Source organism: Bos indicus, chromosome X, assembly GCF_029378745.1.
Source record: "Bos indicus isolate NIAB-ARS_2022 breed Sahiwal x Tharparkar chromosome X, NIAB-ARS_B.indTharparkar_mat_pri_1.0, whole genome shotgun sequence".
Lineage (NCBI taxonomy): Eukaryota > Metazoa > Chordata > Mammalia > Artiodactyla > Bovidae > Bos > Bos indicus.
This window is the reverse complement of record NC_091789.1, coordinates 143,188,711-143,209,134: the sequence shown is the minus strand read 5'-3', so window position 1 is coordinate 143,209,134 and position 20,424 is coordinate 143,188,711. Positions and strand designations below refer to the sequence as shown.

Sequence of the window (20,424 nt, the reverse complement as noted above, 5' to 3'; positions counted from 1 at the left end):
TTGCGGTGTATCTCACCAAAGACTGGGTGGGCGAACCTGGGCCCAGCCCCGGGAGTCCCATTTCTCAGCCTTGGCCAGAGAGGCGGCGGCAAGGTCCAGTCCCCTACCCCAAACGCAGTGACTACTGCGCGGGGCAGAGGACCACGGGCTCTGGGAGTGGGGGTTCCCCTTCTAAGGGGCATCCGAGTTTCTGAACAGGTGACACTCGGGGTGATGCAGGCGGCACTCTCCAACGCCCCCCGCCCCAATCACACACCGAGGACCTCTGCGGAGCCCCGGATCCTTTCAACTCCGCGCCGTCCCCGCAGGTCGGCCGTGTGGCGCCCCCTGTCGCCTCTGCGCGCGCCGGGACACTCACCGCATAGTGCAGCTGCGGTTTCTCGCGGTTCACCGGGTCCCCCATGTCGCCACCGGGGGAGGAGTAGCAGGCTCTGGGGCTCAGGCTGGGGTCGTGGCGCCTCTTCGGGGTCCCCCTATTTTACCGCCATCCTCGGGCAGCCCCCGGACTCGAGCCCTGCTCCCTGCGCCCAGAGCGCGGTGCAAAGCGTCCGGGGCACCAGCGTCCCGCCGCGGAGCCGGTGGGGACAGGGAAGAGGCGACGGCGAAGGGGGAGGAGGAGGAGGAGGAGGAGGAGGAGGAGGGAGAGGCCGAGTCAAATTCGATGGGCGGGCGTTTAATTCCTTCCGCTCCTGCCGGGCCCCAGTCTCGACCGCCGCTGCCAGCTGTTTGGGGGCTACAGCGACCGAGCGCGCCCACGACAGGTGTCAGGGCGGCCGGCGCTCCGAACTCCTGCCACCCCCGCCCCTCCCCGAGCCCACGGGCTCCGGGATGCCAGGGCCGGGGCTGCTAACGCCTTCACCACCAGCGAGAGGGAGAGAGCTTGGGTTTCCAAGAAAGAGACTTCGACTAACTTTGAAGGAGGTGTGGGCCTGACGCCGAAAGCCGATTCGGAACCGGCCCCCGGCGAGGGTGGAGTTTCAGTCTTTGGAAAGCCTTCCTCTGAGAGAATCTCAGTGGCGGGAACCTCTGGAGGGGGCAGGCCGGAGAGGGGCCAAGTCAGCTGCCTCGGGGAGCTGTTGGGGAGAGGCAGGCCGGGCTGGAGGCTTGCTCGGCCACACCACTTCGGGCCAACTGAGTCCCAGAGGGCGTGCAGGACCTGGGCATGTCTAGAGAACCCGGCGGCACGGGGGAGTCCTGGAAAATCTGCAGGAATTCAGCTGGCACTGAAGACTAGCGTGGGTGCCAGGATGGAGCTGAGTTGGGGGTGGGGGGAGTGCTCGGAACCCTCCTTTCTTTGTCTTAGCAAATCAGAAAACAACACAGCGAGGATTTGGAAAGAGAAGAAACGCACACTATTTGCAAATGCTGCCAGATTAACCGAATGATTTTAGCACACACTGCAGATTCACAAGGCCACCTAAAACTGACTTCTACTTCTCAATATCCTGGTGGAAGCCTACACTTTGAGCGCCAAGGTCCCTCCCCAGGCCTGATATTCTGTGATTTGCCAGCAGCCTCTCACAAGCTACATCTGGACAAAGGTAGGGATTGGGACCAGAGTAGAGAAACTCCAGACTCTGTGAAATCATTCATTCCAAGCCCAAGAGGGGTGGCTATCAAGTAGAGGATGGATTTGTGAGTGGCTTGTGTCAATTCGGGGCTTCCCAGGTGGCTCAGTGGTAAACAATCCCCCTGCCAATGCAGGGGACACAGGTTCCATCTCTGGATAGGGAAGATCCTGTGCAGAAGGAAATGGCAACCCACTCCAGTATTCTTGCCTGGACAGTCCCATGGACAGACGAGCCTGGTGGGCTACAGTCCATGGGGTCGCAGAGAGTCAGACACAACTGAGCGTGCATGCACATGTGTCAATTCTTCACAGCTGTGAGAATGTGAAGCCAGGGGTTCAGGTGTCCTAAAGAATCTGCTACTAGATACCATGACAGTGCATCTGCCTGGAAAACTGTAAGACTGCATCTTCTAGAGCTGACCATATGCCTGCCCTCTGACCCCACTTGTAAATATATAGAGAAAGGGATGCCAGTGTCCTTCTCATGGACAAGAATGTTCATAATATCATTAAACAGAATCACCAATATGGAAACTATCCAAATGTCCATCAACTGGTGCGTGATGAACCAACCTTGGTCTCTCCATATAAGGGAATACACACTGCTCAGCAATGACAGGAAAATGCTACTGTTGGACACAACAACATGGATTATTCTCACAAACGCTGTGTTCAGAGAGAGAAATCAGACTGAAAAAGAGAACATACTGTAAGATTCCATTTATTTATTCAGAAGTTGAAATTCACATGTTGAACTTAAATAGGGAAATGTGATCTCTGGCAATAGCAGCCAGAATCATGATTTCCAAGATGGGGAGGTGGTACTCACTGGGAAGGGGATGCAAGGGAACCTTTTAGGGTTCTGAAAATGTTCTGTATCCTATTCTGTATGACAGCTACCCAAGGACACCCATGTGTAAAAATTCACTGAATGGTACAGTTCAGATTTGGGCAATTTACACCCTTCACCATGTGTATTTTATACTGTAATAGCAAAGAAACAAAAATAAATTTAAACTCATCCCCCTGCCCAAACCAGGAACTTCCAGCCAGAGTGCTACCAGTCTTAAGAGAAAGTCAGTTTCACCATTTGCCCAGGTCTCCTCCTCCCTGCAGGCTTCCCTAGTGGCTCAGAGGGTAAAGCGTCTGTCTGCAATGCAGGAGACCTGGGTTCAATCCCTGGGTTGGGAAGATCCCATGGAGAAGGAAATGGCAGCCCAATCTAGTATTTTTGCCTAGAAAATCCCATGGACTGCAAAGTCTGGAAGGCTACCGTCCATGGGGTCTCAAAGAGTCGGACACGACTGAGGGACTTCACTTTCCTCCTCCCTACAGCCTGCCTTGCTCAGATCACCTTTGCCTCTGCAGAGTGGGTGAAAAGAGTGAACCTAGTCACCTTAGAGGCCCTCCCTACTCTCAGACACGTCCAGGCAGAGCTGGAAAGACAACACATTAAAGTCCCCTCTTCACTTTCACTCTGCTCCGCTGCTGAAAGCAACCCTTAGAGCTATGTCATCAAAGACCCTCAGAACAAGGAGAAGCAGTACAAGCTTCACTACCCGGCACCCTTAACAGAGTGCTGCTGGAGGGCCAGCCAAAGGAGGGGATGCATATGCAAATGCCCCATGTCGACCTCTGCTTCCTGGTGCTCTATTTAGAAAGAGGAGCTCTCTAGCCTGATGACTTCTTCCTCTGTTACACCTGCCATTAAGCTCTCAAAGCTAAAAATCCCTTTCCCTAAAAAAAAAATTTCATTATCTATCTATCTACATACACACCATAATAATTGGGTTCCTGGATTAAAAAAAAAAAAAACTTAAACATAGTGCTTTGATCATTATCCTTGAACATGATGCCACCTCCAGGTCAAAATTGGGTTATCTTAGATCTTAGTTTGTTTGTACTCTGTCTTTGAAAAATTTATTAAGTCACTAAACAGCATTGTTGTAAGCCCAAAATAATTCATCACTCCCCAAACTGTGTACTTACACTTTAGGAATGACTTCTGTCTGCTAGCAGATTTCTTGCTAAACTGTCATTGCTAAGTTGGACTTAAATTTTCAAGGGCAACAGGGTTGTTGTTTTTTTTTTTTTTTTTTCTGTGTTTGAAAGGTTTGAGGAGATAGGACAAAGCATCTAAGAAAAGAAATCATCAGTCCATGCTGCAAGACTCTTCAATTCATCTCTGAGTGAGTTATGCACCTCTTCAGTTCTCAATCCATTTCTTCGAGACTTGACAAAGAATCTAAAAGATTGTGTAGAACTCTAAGAGGTCTGCTAAATCTTGAACAACTTAATCATATGATATCCCTTATATTCAGTTCAGTTCAGTTCAGTAGCTCAGTCGTGTCCGACTCTTTGTGACCCCACGAACCGCAGCACACCAGGCCTCCCTGTCCATCACTAACTCCCAGATATATGGAGTCTTAAAAAATGATAAAAAGGAACTTACTTACAAAACAGAAAGAGTAGAAAACAAACATGGTTACCAAAGGAGAAGGGGGAGGGATAAATTAGGAACCGGGGGTTAACAGATGCATATTACTATATTCAATACCTTGTAATAACCTATAATATAAAAGATTCTGAAAAAGAATATATGTGTGCATATATATGTGTAACTGAATCACTTTGCTGTATACCTGAAACATTGTAAATCAACTATAATTTAATAAAAATCTTAAACAATTTGAATTCCACACATTATTTTTATTTGAATCTATTTAAAGGTGTATTTTAAACACCACGGGGGAGCCTGGTGGGCTGCCGTCTATGGGGTCGCACAGAGTCGGACACGACTGAAGTGACTTAGCAGCAGCAGCAAGAAAAAATTCTTTTTTGCACATCTCTACTTCCAAGTATCCTTCCCATGTTATTTAACTATTAACTAGGTTACTTATTCAATAAATATTCTAAGTGCGTATAATTTGCAGTTATTGTTCTAGGTCAATTAACCTATTCATTAAATGGCAGGTGGTTTCAAAATTCAGGTTTGATCTTTTGGGGTGATGGAGGGCGACAAAGAGAACACATAAAAACCTCACTTCAGAAAAGGCTGAAGTTCATATCATTCACTGGTTAGGTTAAGAGCCTGATGAGCTAATGCTCTCTTTTGGTTAGTCATCTTTTTTTAAAATAAATTTCTCTGATGTTTACAGTGTTCCCCAGAGAGGACTCAAAAATAATGTCTAGGAGTTCCTCTACTAGCATCACTTTTAAGAGAAAATATGTCACGCTATCAATGGCATTTTCATGACTTCCTATCCCCAAATATTACAGCATTTCCAGTACTGACAGCTGCCCTCTCGGCCAGGACATTTAAATTAAAATCCCTGTTTGCATTTACTCTGCCTGCCTATAAACTGAGTTAATATTTTCCACATTTCATGCCAACCCAAGGGTGATTACATTTTTTAAAGGAAAACTTTATCTAAATCCATGAAAGCAAATTCAGCTTCAGGGTGTAGGAGGAGCCAAAGGCCCATGCGAGAACTAAAATGCACTTAGATCAGAGGACGAGGCCCTTCTTGCACACCCAGCCCTGTCGTGGACAGAGCAGGTATGGGACCCTCTTGGTGGGGAACCTCTTCCTCCAAACCCACCTCCAATACTCTTCCATCCTACTTATCCTGTCAACCCACCTCCAAGAGTATTTTTAAATTTTTGAAACAGAAAAATTAATAACATACAATGTGCAGCTAAATGAATTATTGCAAAACATATACCCATCTAACCATCACTGAGATCAGGAATAGAATATTGCTAGTGTCCTTCGGCTGCATTATAACACCCTCCCCTCAACCCCAGACCAGGGGCAGACACAGTCTTGTCTTTAACAGAGTTATTTGCTTCCCTTTTATAGCAGGGTTTCTTAGTCTCAGCACTTCTGACACTTGGGGACCAATAATCCTCCCACCAGCTTTACTGAGCTATACCTGACATGGTGCAAATTTAAGGTGTACAGTGTGGTAACTTGATACACACACATATTGTGAAATGATGATCATAAGATTACTTAACACCTCCATCACTTCACACAGTGAACAATTTTGTGTGTGTGATGAGAACATTTAAGATCTACCCTCTTAGCAACTTTCAAGTGTACAGTACAGTCCTGTTACCTAAAGTCACCATGCTGCACATTAGATCTCTCAAAATTTATTTCATAGCCACAAGTTTTTAATCCTTTGACCAACACCTCCTCATCCCCCCACTGCCGGTCCCTGGTAACTAGCAATCTATTCTCTATTTCTGAATTCAGGTTTTTTAGATTCCACAAGTAAGTGAGATCATACAGTATTTGTGTTTCTCTGCTTTGTTTCACTTAACAGAATTCCTTCAAGGTCTATTAATGTCTCAAATGGTAGGAATTTTTGTGGCTGAATAACGTTCCATTGTACATATATGCACCATATTTTCTTTATCCATTCATCCATGTAGATGGACACTAAGGTTGTTTTCATAGCTTGGCTATTGTGAATAATGCTACAGTGACCATGGGAATGCAGATGTCTCTTAGAGACCCTGATTTCAATTCTTCTGGATATATACACAGAAGTGGGATTGCTGGATCATGTGGTAGTTCTGTTTTTAATTCTAAATTTTGGGGGGAGCCTTCATACTGTTTTTGATAATGTCTGTGCCAATTTCCATTCTCACTAACAGTGTACTAGTGCTCCTTTTCTCTACATTCCTGCCAACACTTTTTACCTCTTGTCTTTTTTATAACAGCTATCCTAACAGGTATAAGGTGATACCTCATTATGGTTTTTATTTGCATTTCCCTGATAGTGGCGCTGAGCATCTTTTCATGTGCCTGTTGGCCATCTGTATGTCTTCTTTGGAAAAACATCTATTCAGGTCCTTTGCACATTTTTTAATCAGATACATTTTTGTTTTGCTACCGAGTTCTTAGAGTTCCTTCTCTATTTTGGATATTAACCCCTTATCAGATATGTGGTTTGCAAGTATTTTCTCCTGTCCTTTAGATTTCCTTTTTGTTTTGTTGATTGTTTCTTTCTCTGTTCACAAGTTTTTAGCTTCATGAAGTCTCAATAGTTTATTTTTGCTTTGATTTTGCTTGTGATTTTGGTGTCATACCAATAATTCTGTGTTGTGGAGGCCATCCTGTGCATCACAGGATGTTTAGCAGCATCCCAGGCATCTACCCACCAAATGAAAGTATTATCTCCTTCCTGCAGTTGTGACAAGCCAAAGTATCTCTAGACACTGAAAATGTCCCCTGCAGGCAGGGAGGCATGATCACCCCTATTTGAGGACTACTATTTTTTAGGAAGTTATGTGTTTACAAATTTTAGAGCTTAGTGTTGCCTTCTTTCCAATTTTATATAAATGGATTCATAATTACATTTTTACTGCATCTGGCTTCTTTTACTCAACATCATGTTTCTAACGTTCTTCCATGTTGTCACATGTAGCTATGGTTTGTTCATTCCCATTGCTGTCTAGTAGTCCATTGGCTGTGTTTACTGCTGGTGGACATTAGTGTCTTTTTCAGTTTTGGACTACTGAAAACACACGGCTTGAACATCAGTATACCTATCTCCTTGCGCACATGTGCCCGCCCTTGAATAGGGTGCAAACCTGGAAACAGAACTGCTGGCTCATAGGCATGCATACCTTCAACTTTACTGGACAATGCCCGACAGTTTTCCAAACTGATCATACCAATTAGAGTCTTTATTTACACTACAGTATAAATAGACTGAACATAGTTTATATAAAGGCTGAATACAGTTTAAAATTGTCTCTCTTCTAGGTTTTCTCATGGGGCTATGAAGATAAAATTCAGGAAATCAAACTCCAGGATCGGGAAGGAGAAATGGGGAAGCAGGCATAAGGTCCTTCTTGTCCAAAATCACATGTCTCTTGCAAATGAAGAAAGACCTACCAGCTGTGCTAGGGTCATAGCATTGGAAACACTATTGCTGAGTCCATCCACATGTGTGGGTAACAGTAATGGATGTACCAGTTAATCTTCTGAGTGAAGGAGGATCTATTTTTAGGCAGAAGTTCAGCATACAGTATAGTGGGGGCAAACCTCAGCAACCAAACTATAAATATAAGGGCCACTTAAGGAATTATCATTTTGTTCCACAGCCATAATCTTCCCTCCTTCCTTTTAACCTTAACAGGGATATGGGGATGGGACAGATCCAAGGAAGAATGAAGTGCCCCATTCCTCTCTCCAGGTACATTAGAGAGAGACCAGCCAAAGACAGACCTGGTCCAATGACCAGTGACTGAGTAATTCCTGGAGGTCCCAAGAATGATGCCTGGGGCTGTGGTGATATAGGACAGAGGAGAGAGCATCACTCAGAACTCTTGCCCTCAACCTTGACCCCTACTACAGAGAATATCAAGAAGCTATGCATCCACAACTGGAACTGCGAATCTGATGATCTATGGATGCAGGGAAAGAAGGTGTGGCTGAAAACAAAAGTGACCATTGCTTTTGTTCACTGGGTCAGTTTAGCATCACTGGTTTGCCCTTTTCTCGCCATTTTGATATTTTTCACTGAAGAATTGCTACTCAGTGACTTGGAGCCAAGGAGAGTGCCCTAAAAAAGTATCCACAGAGAGATGCTTCTAAAATAAGTTTTCTATTTCAGGCTCATTAGGTAAAAAACAAAAAACAAACAGACAAAAAACAGAGACTGTATTCCCTCTAGTTATGATTTCCCAAGAAATAGTTGGAGAATCAAGAAACTACTTTCGTCATATCCACAATTTGATGTTATTCTGTTATCTCCACCCAACCAATTACAACCTCCTTTCCTCTGCATGGTGTGGCAAGCATGTAAAGCCTATAGAACACTCATGACAATCCAATGCTGCAGGTGCTAATTTGGATGATAGCAATTCCACTAATTATTGAGCACCTACATCGCTGGCCCTTTGTTCAACCAGAGGCTTTACAAATAGCAAATCTAGATCGTCAGAATAATTGTGTGAGGAGAGTACGATTATCTCCATTTTATTCATGAGAGTGCTTCACTTGTTTCGCACATCTGGTAAATGGTGGGGCTGAGATGTAAATGAAGTTGGGTCCAAATCTCTTCACAGGCCATTCCAGTGTGTTTCAAAGCAGAGACTCTTTGATAAGTCAGATTCATTCATTAGATCGCTGTGGTGTCTTCTTATGAAGAGGGGAGGAAGACGCTGCCAATGCCCCATCCATACCTCCTAGGCCAGTGGTTCTCAGTGGGGACAATTTTCCCCCAAGAGGACACACGGTTATGTCTGGAGATACTTTTTACTGACCCAGCTTTGTGGGGGTGCCACTTATATCTAGTAGGTAGAAGCAAGGGATGTTGCTAAACATCCTACAGTGCACAACATTCCCACCACAGAGAACTAGCCTGCCCCAAACATCAAGGGTACAGAGGTTGAGAAACAAATACTTCATAGACATAAGAAATTCACTCGTTAATAATTTCCACTTAGCAGTACACCTCACACCAACAACACATTTTCTTTTAGTGGAGTGGGTCTTGTGCCAACAAAGAAAACAAGGAGACATTTCCCTAGAGTGGAAGAGTAGGACTGAGTTTTGGAACTTACATGCAAGTGGGTTTCCACTCAGCATAGCATGTCAAAAGGCTAACAGAGGGTACAAAAACTGACCATTTGCATGATCAAAACTGGCAGCTATTATTAGAGTCATTTAGAGCACTTGACTAGTCACCCAAGGAAACCACTGTTACATCCTCAAAAATCCCCGGTTTTGGAGTTTCAGTATTATGAATGATGACACCCATTTCAGGCAATTCCACACGTATCAGTTCCCCTCCCCTAATTAATCTATTTTATGATCGTGATTTAAATTTTTTATAGGGAGCAGAACATATAAGGCAAACGTTAAAGAGTTCGCTGTTAGGAGTGTAATAAAATGAGGAGAATGAAACAGAGTGTCCTTTGCTTGCCAAGTCACCTAAACTATCTGTATCCCATTAATCCACCAAATAGAGAGCATGGGCCAGAGCTCCAGATCTCCAAGGAATGCTTGACACGTAAAGGTCGGACATCAATGGTTTAGCATTGCCTTCTTTGCCTTGCTGTGCAATGGAGCCAAGTTTAATTTCTTGATTCTTTTTCTTTGGGACCATGCTCTAAAAAAGTGGTTCTCAACCAGGGACAACATTGTCTGCCAAAGGACATCTAGCAGGGTCTGGAGACACACTAGGGGATGTCCTATTGGTAATCAGTAGATAGTGGCTGCTGCTGCTGCTGCTGCTGCTAAGTCACTTCAGTCGTGTCCGACTCTGTGCAACCCCATAGATGGCAGCCCATCAGGCTCCCCCGTCCCTGGGATTCTCCAGGCAAGAATACTGGAGTGGGTTGCCATTTCCTTCTCCAATGCATAAAAGTGAAAAGTGAAATTGAAGTCGCTCTGTCGTGTCCGACTCTTCACAATCCTATGGACTGCAGCCTACCAGGCTCCTCCGTCCATGGGATTTTCCAGGCAAGAGTACTGGAGTGGGATGCCATCGCCTTCTCCGAGGTAGTGGCTAGTGATATTTAATTCCACAGTGAACAAGACAATCCCTACCCGCCCCCCACCAACACACACATATACAAAACAAAGAATGATCTGGTCCCAAATGTTTATACTGCCAAGGTTGACAAACCCTACTTTATGGATACAGTTGTCCTTCTGGTCACAATAATCCTAATATATCAGAATTCTATGTGTTAGACTAGGACATTTGCTTATTTCAAGCTTGGTTGCCATCTTTCTTCATGTTCATGGACACAACATACATGGAAAGATATTACCTGGAAAGACAATAAGACTTCTCCTTTTCAGCAGAAGACAGGACAAAAGGAAAAGGGATCAGGAAGAAATAGCTAATCAGTGTTTCTGAAAATACGGTCTTTAGGAACACATGCATCAGAATCACTTGGGGTGGGATTTAAAAAAAATAGACTGTGTAGACCTCCCCAAAACATGTTGAATCAGAATTTCTTAGAGCACCACCTCGGGAATAATATTTTTAGCAAGATCCCTTGATTGTTGTCATGTACAACATAGTGTGAGAACCAATGCCATCATGAGAGTAAGATGCAGAAAGTAATGCTTAGAAAGGCTGAATGACTTGTTCAAGGTCAAGCGGCTGGCATAAGACAATGTCAGAACCCACCCAGAGCTCTGGATTTAATGTTGAAAGAAGGTGGAAAATATCTCTAAATGTTTGAAAAAACAAGCAAGAATCGGATTCATTCGTAATTACTGAAAAAGAAATGAACATAACGTTTGACCTCGTTGATCATAACCCAGAGCCTGCTGAGTGACTTGTTACATTTTCCTGTAGTTTTGTCAAGTTTTCTTTTCAGTGTCTTCATGACTAAAAGTAAAAAGAATGCTATACATTATTTGTTTCAAAGCTTTTAGGGATAACTGATCTCTGTTAAATTTTATTTTTCAAGACATGAGACTCACTTTCTCACATTAACATGTCCAGAAACGACAAACATGTATAAATTACACAAATTTTTAGTCCTTTTAGATATTCCAAAGGGAAAAATTCCTTCAGATACTATTGAAAAAAAAAAAAAACTTCCTACCTAGAAATAATTCTTTGTCACCTGTCTTGGCAAAGCAAAGTTGTCGGCCACTAGTTCCTTATGGTTGATGGGACAGTCTGAGATTTGGAACAAAAGAGAGCTGTTTTGTACATCATAACAGACAATGTGACAGCTTCAAGGCTATCATTTTGCATTTCTGTGAAGTCTCATTTTTACAGTGGTCTGATCAAAAGAACAAAGAAAATTCAGTCTGGGAAAGTTGAAGATGAACATGAGCACAATGATGAACGATTTGAGGAGATGTCATGTTTAAGAAAGGAAAGCTTGGTCAGCTTTCTCCAGAAGGCTGGACCAGGATCAAGAGTGGAAATTATGAAGAAACAGATTTTGGCTCAGCATAAGAAACAACTTTCTATATTTGACCTGGCAATTCCACTCCTAGGTGCACAATGAAGAGAAATGAAAACATATGTCCACACAAAAACTTGTACACTTATGTTCATAGCAGTATTATTTACAATAGCCAAAGGTAGAGACAACTCCAATGTTAATCAACTGATGAGCGGATAAATCAAATGTGGTCTATCCATACACTGGAACACTATTTGGTCATAAAAAGGAATGAAATGCTGTCATATGCTAAAACATGGATGAATCTTGAAAACATTATGCTAAGTGAAAGCATCCAGTCACAATAGACCACATATTACATGATTCCATGTACACAAAATGTTCAGAACAGGAAAAGCTACCAAAAGTAGATCCATGGCTGTGTAGGGCTGGGGACAGAAGGGGTTGGGGAGCAGAGAGGGTTGATAGCTAGAGGGCCCACAGTTTCTTTTTGGGGTGATAACAGTGTTCTAAAATTAATTATGGGGATGGTTGCACAGCTCTCAATGTATGAAAAACCACTGAATTATTCACTTTAAATGGGTGAATTGTATGAAATGTGAATTCTGTGCTGTGTGCTGTGCTTAGTCACTCAGTCATGTCCAACTCTTTGCAATCCTATGGACTGTAGCCCTCCAGGCTCCTCTGTACATGGGGATTCTCCAGGGAAGAATACTGGAGTGGGTTGCCATGCCCTCCTCCAGGGGATCTTCCCAACCCAGGGATTGAACCCAGGTCTCTGCATTGGAGGTGGATTCTTTTCTATCTCCATAAAACTACAAAAGACAGAGACAGACACAGAGAGAAGGGAGGGAGGGAAGAAAGGAAAGGAAAGAAAGATGGAAGGTCTTTATAATAAATTGACTAATGCAAGAGAAGGAGGCAGCTATTCTGGGAGGTGGAGATGTGCTCTTCCCAGTAGTATTTAGAATGAGCCTGTATGACCATCAGCTTAAGGGGCTGCACCATGTAAGGAGTTTCACTATAGGATCTGCAAGTCTAAAATGGCAGTTAATGTTTTATCCCTTTGCTGTTCCCTGACTATAACATGCGTGGTTCAAGGTTAAAGACTGGCATCTATTAATTCATTAAGTTCATTCTTTCATTTATTCTTTCAATGCCAAATGAAGGCCCTATGCTGTCTCTTCTTAATAATACAGTTGCTTCTTGCCTTAGGTAGAGTTCCTCAGAAACAGTCACTAAGATAAGGATTCATGGGTAAGTGATTTATTAAGTACATGTTCCCAGGAGTAACTGGTAAGGGGTAAGCATAACAGGGTATGAAAGGGGAGGAAGTCAAGTAATGGTGTGATTTCTGGCAGAATTTCAGTCTCAGTCTGATCCTGAGGGGAGCTTAGGAGTTGTCCCACCTCAAGCCAAAGGAGCTGAGCTTAAATATTCTCACAGCTACCAATCACGGGCTGTGGGATGCCCCAGGGTGATGTAAACTCCCAAGCACTTCCTGTTCTTTGTGGGTACAGGGAAACTGCTCAAGAATCCCAAAGGAAATCCTCGGAAGACGTTCACAGATGTTGGTCATTAGAAGCAAACCACACAGAAATGGGGGGATGGAACAGACACACAGAATGGTAATAGATCTGAGATATTCCAGGCAGAGTACCAACAGCAAGCGTCCGCTATACTTTTTGGTTGAAAACTTGTTAAGCTCTAAAAGCTGTTTATGACTGTTCCTATGTCCAGATATCCCGAGCAGAGTAGAAGCTGGCAGCCCCTGATGTATTTCCAGTGAAGTATGAATTGATCTTCCAAGACTTCATACTCCAGCTTACCCCCTTCCTCGCTGATAAATACTATATCTGGCATCTTTGCCCACAGTAGACTTATTTCATTTCATATGCTAAAAATCTTCTGAAGTGGTTAATCTGCTCATACAGAGAATTTCTGCACTATGGGGAATTTCTCAGCAGCTTTAGCATTTCCAGTTGTCATTTAGTGACGGACTTTAAGTTTGGATAAATTTCAAAAGCTGCAAACCCATGGAACCATTCACAACTAGTTTATTTTACTTATTGGATTTATTTCTTTCCCTTGGATTATCATAAATAGGTCTAAGACAGAAACAACCTAAATACCCATCAACAGATAAATGAATAAAGAAGATGTGGTACATATATACAGTGGAATACTACCCAGCCATAAAAAGAACCAAATAATGCCATTTGCGGCAACATGGATGGACCTAGAGATTATCAGACTAAGTGAAGCCAGACAGAGAACAAAAAATACCACATGATATCACTTTATGTGGACTTTAAAATATGACACAAATGAACCTATCTACAAAAAAGAAACAGACTCACAGACATGGAGAACAGACCAGACTTGTGGTCGCCAAGGCGGGGGGTGAGGGATGGAGTGGGAGGTTCAGGGGTGAGCAGATGTAAGCTATTATACAGTGACTAGATAAACAAGGTCCTACTGTAGAGCACAGGGAACTACATTCAATAAACTATAACGGAAAAGAATATGAAAAAGAACGTGTATGTAACTGAATCACTTTGCTGTATAGCAGTAATTTACACAAAACTGTAAATCAATTTAAAAAAAAAAAAGGTCTAAAATGTTGATCCCCAGACATACAGTTAAATTTCTCTCTGCTTCATCAATCATTTTATGACATCATTTGTTGATTACCGTCTTTTTCTGGGGACTAAATTAGTATATGAGCATGTGTGTATTTAGCAGTTAGTCAGAAACGTGCTGAGCATATATAAACTCTATATTGACATTTGCTATTATCACATAGGTATAGAACTCTCAGGTTGCATGATGAGGTTTTTTGTCCTCAAAGCTATTCTTCCTGCCAAGGGACTTGCAACAATTTTTCTGACCTATTTGGATTTTGAAAAATTATTTCTATCTTGTCTTTCTTTCTTCTACTTCTTACTAGCATTTTCTTCTCTCATTTCCCCTGAGGTTATCATACAAGATGGGGTTAATGGCAAAACTCAGCACCAAACAGAAGTACTGTAAATATTAGGTAAATTGAAAAACAAGGTCGGGGGTGGGGCAGGGAAGCAGAAAAACAAAGAGAGCTCCCAGAACCTCTTAGTGCATATTTTGATGATGAGGAGAGAGCCAGAGGGCTTTATTCCAGAGTATGGTTTTGTTTGTATCTATGAAAGTGCACAAGCTGAAATTCCATAAATAGAGGAGCTTCTGTACCACTTTCTATTGCTAATATCTTTTTTCCTCTGAAGTCTGTCCCCAGGATTTCAGTTCATGATGAGCATTTAATATATGCATGACAGCTGATGTTAAAAAGTGTTACAGGGGCACAAAGCATTCTAGCAGGGGCATAAAGCATCAGAGAAAAATCCAGGAAAATACCAAAGGTAGAAAACCATCACTCAAATAATTTACAAAAAAACCTGAAAAGGAAGGCATGTTGTATTTCTACATTTTTTTTGTTTTGCTTGTTCTAAGGGGAGATGTTTGTCTCAGATCTGGCATAGGAGTAAGAATGGCTTTTACATTTCTAAATGGTTGAAAGAAAAATCAAAAGAATAATATTTGATGACATTCAAATTATGTGAAATTCACACTTCAGCATCCATAAATAAAGTCTTCCTGGAGCACAGTCACATCCATTCATATATGTATTTATCTATGGCTGCTTCCAACAGACTAACACATCTATTCTCTTACAGAAAATTTTTGCTGACCCCTGACTTAGAAAACTAAAATAGCACTTTATTTCGTTTGATCTTTTTTCTACTTTTAGTATTCATCTTCACCCTCCTGGAGTTTTACAAGTCTTTCCTTTGGACTTAAAACATGTATCTTTCATATATTTGTTTCTATTAACATCTCAATTATTTTATTTAATTTGTAGCCCTGAAGCAGACAGACAACTTGCCTAAGATAAACCAGCCTGTTCAGAGCAGGCAGACTTCCAAACTGGATTCTCTTTTTCCGCATATCTAAGCTTTCAGAGACACACCTTTGTTATTTCTAGAAGTCTCGGGTAAAGGTATATGGGATTCATTTGGTGTGCAGAAGTCAGCCCCCCACTCCCATTTTTTCTAGAGCAATATAAATCATAACCAAAAGCAAACATTTGTTGTGTTTGTATTCACTAGTCTCAAATCATTTGTCAAAGTATTTCCCTCTCATTGATTGGGGTTTTCTAATTCTCATCAAAAGAAAAGCTTTTCCTGTGCCCTCGCCTTGCAAATATAAACCTGCTTTTGGACACACGCTGTTCCTCCAAAATCACTCCAAATTTGAATAGACTTTGCACATGTCTACACTGGATTCAATTATACACCACATCATGTGCTCTGCGATGAGAAAAGCAGAAGATTCTAGAACACTCATGTCTACATTTGGCCCTTAGAGTCCGATGACTTTGTGGTGTCTTAAAAGCCTTATGACATTTCAAGGAAGCAAACTTGAACTGTTATTTATTTTTATGGCATCAATTTTTTAATGGGCTGTGACTTCTAAGTCTTCTGAGTACCTCACATATTAGCTCATTTAGTCTGTATGACTTCCGTGGTGGTTCAGTTGGTAAAGAATCTGCCTGCAGTGCAGGAGACACAGGTTCGACCCTTGGGTCGGGAAGATCCCTGGAGGAGAGCATGGCAACCCACTCCAGTATTCTTGCCTGGAGAATCCCATGGACAGAGGAGCCTGGCATGCTGCGGTCCATGGGGTCACAAAGAGCAACTGAACTGAACTGAACTAATCAGCCAAAAGTTTGGGTAATTCTTTAAAAAGACCTGGCTATTGCTTCTGAACTTCTCCTTTAAAAGCTGCCCAAGTTTCTGGCTTTGGAGGAATAATATTTTAATCCTTTTAAAATCTAAAATTGATGTTTTGGAGAAGTACACACATCTTAAGCAGCTTCCCACACAAGACTGGGCAGCCAGCCAGAATTCGAGAGTGCAGTTGAGGCAGACAACACAGCATACAAACAGCTCCCTCAGTCTCCAGCGCCTCTTTACAACTTCACAATGTTAAGACTAAACAGAAATGGGGGGAAACCCTCTTTCCAAAAGGCCTTCTTAGGATCCATGAATTACACATTCAGCTGACCTTGCAGCCTTCACTTTCTCCTTTGGCCAGAAAGCCCAGGGGCACAGGGTCTGCTCAGGGGGTTAATCCAGTGCAGCTTAGATACAACCTTCTTATCCTGGGCAGGGGCTGCTTGGAGCTGAGACCACCTAGGCGGCCACACTGTCAGGGGGGATGTAGTCTAACACAGAAAGCCAGAAACAGAAAATGTGCCCCATTTGTTACTGAGACTAGAATGCAAACATAGTCTCGAACAAAGGGCTGCCCCAGTTGTGGAGACTCCTGAGATTGTATGAGGAAGAACGCATCATCTGGGCAACACTTTTAATAGAAAACTAACTACTCACTGCAAGGTTTCCATCATGTAAAGGATATGGAGTTTTTTCTGGGGGGATGGGGGTGCTCCTTACTGAGATATAATACATTTATAAACTGAACGTACTGAATTCATAACTGCGTAACAGTGCATTTTGCAAAGTGAACATCCCTGTTTAAAGACTACTTAGAACAAGAAAAACCTGCTCCCAACCTTTACCCCTTAAAAGGAACCACTCTCCTGACCAACACCATCATAGATTTTATTTGCCTTTTTTCTGAACTTTGGATCAATAGAATCCTGCAGTGGACGGTCTTTTTTTTTTTTTCCCAATCTGGTGTCTTTCATCACTATTGCATGTTACCAGTCTAGGGTTATTAATGAATAGTGCTGATAAGAACATTCTAGAACATGGTTTTTGGTGAACATAGGTAGGCATTTCTGTTGGGTATATGCCTGAGAATAGAATGACTCCATTATAGGGAGGACATATATTTCTGCTTTAGCAGTACTGCTCAGTAGTTGCCCAAAGTATTGGTACCAACCTATACTGCTACCAGAAATGTATGAGGATTCCAGTTGTCCCATATTAATGCAATACTTGATATTATCAGTTCTCACTCTTCCTTAATTAGAGCCATTCTGATGGGTACTCAGTGGTTCTGTACTGTGGTTTTAATTAACATCTCCCTGATGACTAATGAGTTAGAGCATTTTTCATGTGTGTATTGGTCTTCAGAGATCCCTTTTGCAGAGTCCATTCCATTCTTTTGCCCATTTTTCCATTTGGTTATCTGTCTAGAATTGGGGTTGGCAATGTTTTCATATAAAGGGACAGATGGAAAATATTTTTGGTCTTGCAGGCCAGACAGTCTCTGTCACAACTCAACTCGGCTGTGACAATGCAAAAGCATTCATAGACTATACATAAATTAATGGGTGTGGCTGAGTCCCAATGAAACTGTTTTTTTACCAAAGTAGTCAGTGGGCTGAATTTAGCCCATAGGCATTTGTCCACCTCTGGCTTAGAAGATCTATGTGGTTTTGATTTTTCAATATCAGCAAAAGTGGAATTGTATACCAAAACTTACTATATATCCAGTATCCATTCTTCTATTATTTGTTGGTGCCATGACAATGGAGGAGGTGCCAATTATGGCAGGTATTAACTTGGCTGAAAAAATTAAAGGTATCAGAGACCAAGCGTTGGATGGAAGGTTTCTAAGAAATTATTAAAAGGAAGCTCTCTCAGCAAGGATGACCCTCTGAGCTCCCCTTTTCCTTATTCTTTCTGTCCAAGAAATGGACATGATGGCTGGATATATAGCAGACATTTTGTGATCATGAGACAATCTTGAATAGCAAAGCTGGCACTAGGAATGACAAAACAGAGAGAACTCGAGACACTGATGACATTGTAGAACTGCTATCCTAGCCCAATCCTTCCATTTGTTTTGTGTGTAAGAAAACTTACTACCTACCTTTTCTAAGACATTCTTTCAGTTCTGTTTCTGGCAACCTGTTTCTAACAATGTAATTCTTTTTTTTTTTTTTTTTTTTCTTCCAATTTTATTTTATTTTTAAACTTTACATAATTGTATTAGTTTTGCCAAATATCAAAATGAATCCTCCGCAGGTATACATGCGCTCCCCATCCCGAACCCTCCTCCCTCCTCCCTCCCCATACCATCCCTCTGGGCCGTCCCAGTGCACCAGCCCCAAGCATCCAGCATCATGCATCGAACCTGGACTGGCAACTTGTTTCCTACATGATATTTTATATGTTTCATTGCCATTCTCCCAAATCTTCCCACCCTCTCAATGTAATTCTTAATGGATAAAAGAAAACTCCCATCTTTGATTGTATTTTTTTTCCCTACTAACTCCTCACTAAAATTTTAACCTTCAGTTTTATTGTTTGCTATTTCATCCATTGTCATTGAACACTTAGTACATGCTCTTTTATCTTTTTGTACTTTCTCACTGCTTCTGTCCTGTCCTCCCCTTGATCATGTCTTGTTCATGGAGAAGAAATATTCCATAATTCTCTGTGCCCACAGTACATTGTGCATCATGTAGTTAATGCTCCAAAAAACAGTTCTTTGTGATGAGAATGGTTATGCTAAAGATGGCGAAGAACATTCTTCATTTGGCAAAAGGATAGCATATTTTTGGTGAGAAAGACAGTCAAAGAAAGGAGACTTTGGGGTCTGAAGGCAAAGGGCAGGGCTCCATAGCCTCTTAATAGGTAGGCACTGAGGCCTATAATACTAATATTCTAAACCTATGCAACTCAAAGTTACACTCTTTTGGGCATTGTTGAGTCTTCTGGTACACTACTGTGAAACTGACTTCTTATATTCTGAGTGCATTTAAGCTGAGGTTCAGGTGTATCTCATCTCATATAGGATGTTCCCTTATAAGGCAACAACCTGGTTGCTGTCACTTGCAGTTGTGTAGAGCCAGGCTCATACTCTCCTTAAACACGATATCCTAAGACAGTTTTCTATTAATATATAACTTGAAAATATGAAATAGACTTTTCAAAGCATAATCTAATTCAATGATTTTATAAACAATCACTTCTACCATGTTCCCTATAGTAAGTTTCCCTTATTTGATAAGGGATAATTATTCTGAGCTAAAGACTAGTTTTGGAGATGATCGTTTCAACGGAAGGCTACTGACTGACAATCACAGGCAAATACAGTATAGTTGCCAACTTGTATTTCACAGTCAAGACGGAAAAGCAACAAGACTCAGGAAATACCTGAAAAATCTACTGAAATCCAATTGAAGAGAAAAACACAACCTTCATTAAAGTGTTAGAGACAACACCCACTACAATGTTGATGCCAGGTGTACCCAGGGGGAAAAATCACCCCAATGTGAAGTCAAGGAGATTGGGACAAGGACTTGTTAGTAGGTGAAGCCACCTGGCCTTATTTTGTTTCCAGTCAGGAAACTGTAACTTTGGCCCTCCAGACCCAGAGGATTTGGTCTGGGTTAAAGGGAAGATGAAGGTTCTAGGAGGCTGAAAAGAGAAGAAAAGTATGGGGAGGAAGGGAGATTGCACATCCAACATCTCACACAGATTCCATGAATTTGTATTACTTTAAAAATAAAATCTCATCTGACATTGAGTTACAAATAACCAAATTAATGCTGACCTTTGAAATGGAGTGTTCTCACATAATTATCTTGCCTTCACTATGGATTGAAAATCTTGTCTTCATATTTTCAGGTAGGAGGCCGATTCTGATTACAGGTTAGAGTGCATATAACTACCTGGAGATTTTCTGTGTGCTTTTTTAAGCAAAGGTACATGCCAGGAACCACACAATCCAAACGTCCACTCAAGGCTTTAACAAGCAGTCTGTCCTATGTTTAACAGGATTTATTGAAGAATAAAAAATGTTTTTCCTTATTCTTAAGACCAAAGGAATGATTGCTTTTCAAACCACCTCTGATTTCTTCAACTCCCTTCTATTGTAGCCCAGTCTGTTCTAAACTCACTCTCTTCTGTCTGAAGTATTGCAAAGCACTTATCCAAGCAGGA

General features: G+C 42.0%; 1 protein-coding gene across 4 annotated transcripts in view; it reads right to left on the bottom strand.

Annotated features, from left to right (window-relative positions):
• The window catches only part of ARHGAP6 (Rho GTPase activating protein 6), a 543,203-nt gene that overhangs the window by 277,936 nt on the left and 244,843 nt on the right, over positions 1 to 20,424 (bottom strand). For 2 of the 4 annotated variants that reach the window (XM_070784356.1, XM_070784354.1), the window contains exon 1: positions 359 to 4,226. The exons of the other annotated variants lie outside the window; for them this stretch is intronic. Coding sequence is in view for 1 of the 2 variants with exons in the window: in XM_070784354.1 (XP_070640455.1) it covers positions 359 to 403 (45 nt within the window). In the remaining variant the exon portion in view is untranslated. Of the gene's footprint in view, positions 1 to 358; positions 4,227 to 20,424 lie in introns of those variants that run through there. 4 annotated transcript variants of the gene reach the window in all.